Raw genomic sequence first — 2612 nt, 5'->3', positions numbered from 1 at the left:
CTCTCGGTCTCCATAAAGCAGGAGAGGTGCGACTCGGAGCCCGTGGTGTCCCAGAGCCGCCCCCCTCCTTCTCCGGAGGCAGCCAGCCCCATCTTTGCTAAGGCCAGCCTCAAGGTGCACTTGTGTCACTACTGCGGGGAGCGTTTCGACTCCCGGGGGGGGCTGCGGGAGCACTTGCACACCCACGTCTCGGGCTCGCTGCCGTTCGGCGTGCCGGCCTCCATCCTGGAGAGCAGCGACCTGGGGGAGGTGCAGCCTCTGGCTGAGGACAGGGAGGCTGGGGATGGCCACCGGCTCGGGGCCTTCCTCCTCAAAGAGGACGAGCATCATCTGGAGCATCCGAGCTGCAGCGACCTGGAGCCTCTGCAGATCGGCCAGCTCTCCCTCATCTCCAAGGACCACGAACCGGTAGAGTTGAACTGTAACTTTTCTTTCTCGAGAAAGAGAAAAATCAGTTGTACCGTCTGTGGCCGCACGTTTTTCCGGAAGAGTCAGCTGCTCGAGCACATGTACACGCACAGAGGGAAACAGCACAAGTACAGCCGCTGCCAGCGGCTGGAGAGCCCCGCGACCCCCAGGTTTCGTCCTTACTGTGACAGTGAGAGCGTGGGGAAGAGCTCCAGTTTATCCCAAGACCACTTAGATGAATGTATACTGGAGTCGGATCTCATCCAAGAAAGTGTTGATACGATCCTGGTAGAGTAGTTCTCCCCCTGTGTAGCCTTTAGGTGCTGAAACTGGATATTTTGGCATTTTCCACCTCGTGAGCAGCTGCTCTCTGGAGCTGATTTTCTTCAACCACCACTCCCATCGCCTCTGAGATAACTGTGAAGAACTGTGTACTTTGATTTGTGTACTTGCTTTTTTACTTCTCTAACTTTTAAACTCAAGCTAATTCCCATCTAAGTCCTTCTTGGAAGCCTGCGTGTAACTCAGTTACATTTTTCATAAATGTAAACTTATTCCTGCTCTGCTTTACTAGAGTTAAGACTGTACTGCTGGGTGTGAGATTTAAACATCGTCTAATACGCTGCGTGGTGCCTAGGACTGTTTGTATCCCGTAGAATTGCTCTTCTGAAACTAGATGGAGAGAAATGTAGAGGGAAATATGTATTGTGTTTCCCAAACAGTTTGATTTTAATTAAAATAAATATCTCAAGGAGATGAATCCTGAGGTTCATGTTGTATAACTGCAGTTAATAAATCTCTGCATAAATACATGCGGGAGCCGTAAGGCTGGTCTTTTCAAGGGAACTGGCAGTCTTGATGTAGGGGTGGCAACCTTCACTTTGACAAGCCCTGAAGACCTCCTCAGTACAATCTTTTAAATTTACTTTTAGACTCCAGGGGTTTGCGTGCGTTTTTCCTCATTCCTACTCCTTCCTTGTCAACTGCTACTGCATGAGCAGAGACAAATTTTGATGACCCTCTAGGACCATGTCCCGTTATTCGACCGTCTTCTCTGCAAGAGGAATGAAAGCTGCAAAGAAGTGTCCTCTCCTCTCAGAGAGGAGGCACGTCCTGACCTAAGTTTTTACAGGATTAAATACCACACACGGATTTTCTCAGTGAAAATGATCTCTGACTGTGTAAACAACTTGGAGCAAACACATTCTTAAATATTACAATCTGTATATTTGCTAAAGGCAAATATTTAACGTGTTATTTCTTCTCTGCTTGTGAAGCCACCATAAAATGGTAAAACGCAAGCTTTTTGCCTTTCCTTTGTCATTACTTGATATCTGAAGGGTAACAACTTATCCATGAGGGGTTAAAATCCTCTCGGATTCGTATTTTGTCCCTCTGTAGTTTTTCACCTGAGATACCCCAGGCTTCCTAACCAGACGGTCTCCAACCCAGCCCTCAAGAGATGCTCTTAATCAGAAGGCCGCAAAGAGGCACACGAAGTTCTTACCGTGCAGAGGTTTCTTTTGCAGCGAAGAGCAAAAGCCTTGCGAGCTGCTCCCGTAATCTCATTACCCAGTTTTTGAGAAGCTGGAGGCTCCCTGCCAGTCCTGGTGTTGTTGAGTCATTGCCTTCGGAAAGGGGGAGCCTGAACAATGGTGAGAACAGTTTATTGTCAAAATGCCCGCTCCAAAGCTCTTTGTAGTCAGGACCCTTGAGCTGTCTTCTTTGAAACTGTCCTGGAGCAAGAGCTGCAATTAAATCGCTGCCAGATTAAAAGACCATCTGAGGTCTTTGTAAGGGCGGCTGCTGCTTCTCCTGGGCAGGGAGCTGCACACTCCAGGGGATGGATTGGCCACTGAGGGCTGCCAAATTGTGTTTTAAGACAAAGGGGGAAAACAAACAGCCTCTGAGCCTGCCCGGATGATGTTACAAAATGCACGCTGTGGTTTGGTGTGTGCTTGCCTGCTAGACTGAGTGCTCCTCTCGCTGTGTGTACCCATTAAAGCTGCTCTGGTGTGAATGCGTTTTAACTCTGCTTAAAAAGCCTTTCTTTAAAACAAGCAAACAAACAAAACCCTGTCGATATCCAGGCCTGCAAATGCTGCATCTAAGCACGGAGCAGTTCTCATGGAGCATTTCCTAGAAGAGAGCCTTCTGGGTCTCTCCCAGGCTAATAGCATCAGCTAAATCACATCCAGCGCAGA

At 48.6% G+C, this 2612-nt stretch overlaps 1 protein-coding gene across 1 annotated transcript in view; it reads left to right on the top strand.

The window, feature by feature from the left end:
* The window catches only part of ZBTB25 (zinc finger and BTB domain containing 25), a 2990-nt gene extending 1828 nt beyond the window's left edge, over positions 1-1162 (top strand). The window contains exon 3 of the mRNA XM_009585248.1: positions 1-1162. Within this exon, the coding sequence (XP_009583543.1) occupies positions 1-705 (705 nt within the window). The 3' untranslated portion in view covers positions 706-1162.
* The last annotated feature ends 1450 nt before the right edge of the window (positions 1163-2612 follow it).

Source organism: Fulmarus glacialis, unplaced genomic scaffold (assembly GCF_000690835.1).
Source record: "Fulmarus glacialis isolate BGI_N327 unplaced genomic scaffold, ASM69083v1 scaffold36269, whole genome shotgun sequence".
NCBI classification, from domain to species: domain Eukaryota; kingdom Metazoa; phylum Chordata; class Aves; order Procellariiformes; family Procellariidae; genus Fulmarus; species Fulmarus glacialis.
Note: the sequence above shows the minus strand (reverse complement) of the source record. Positions and strands in the feature narration are given on the sequence as shown.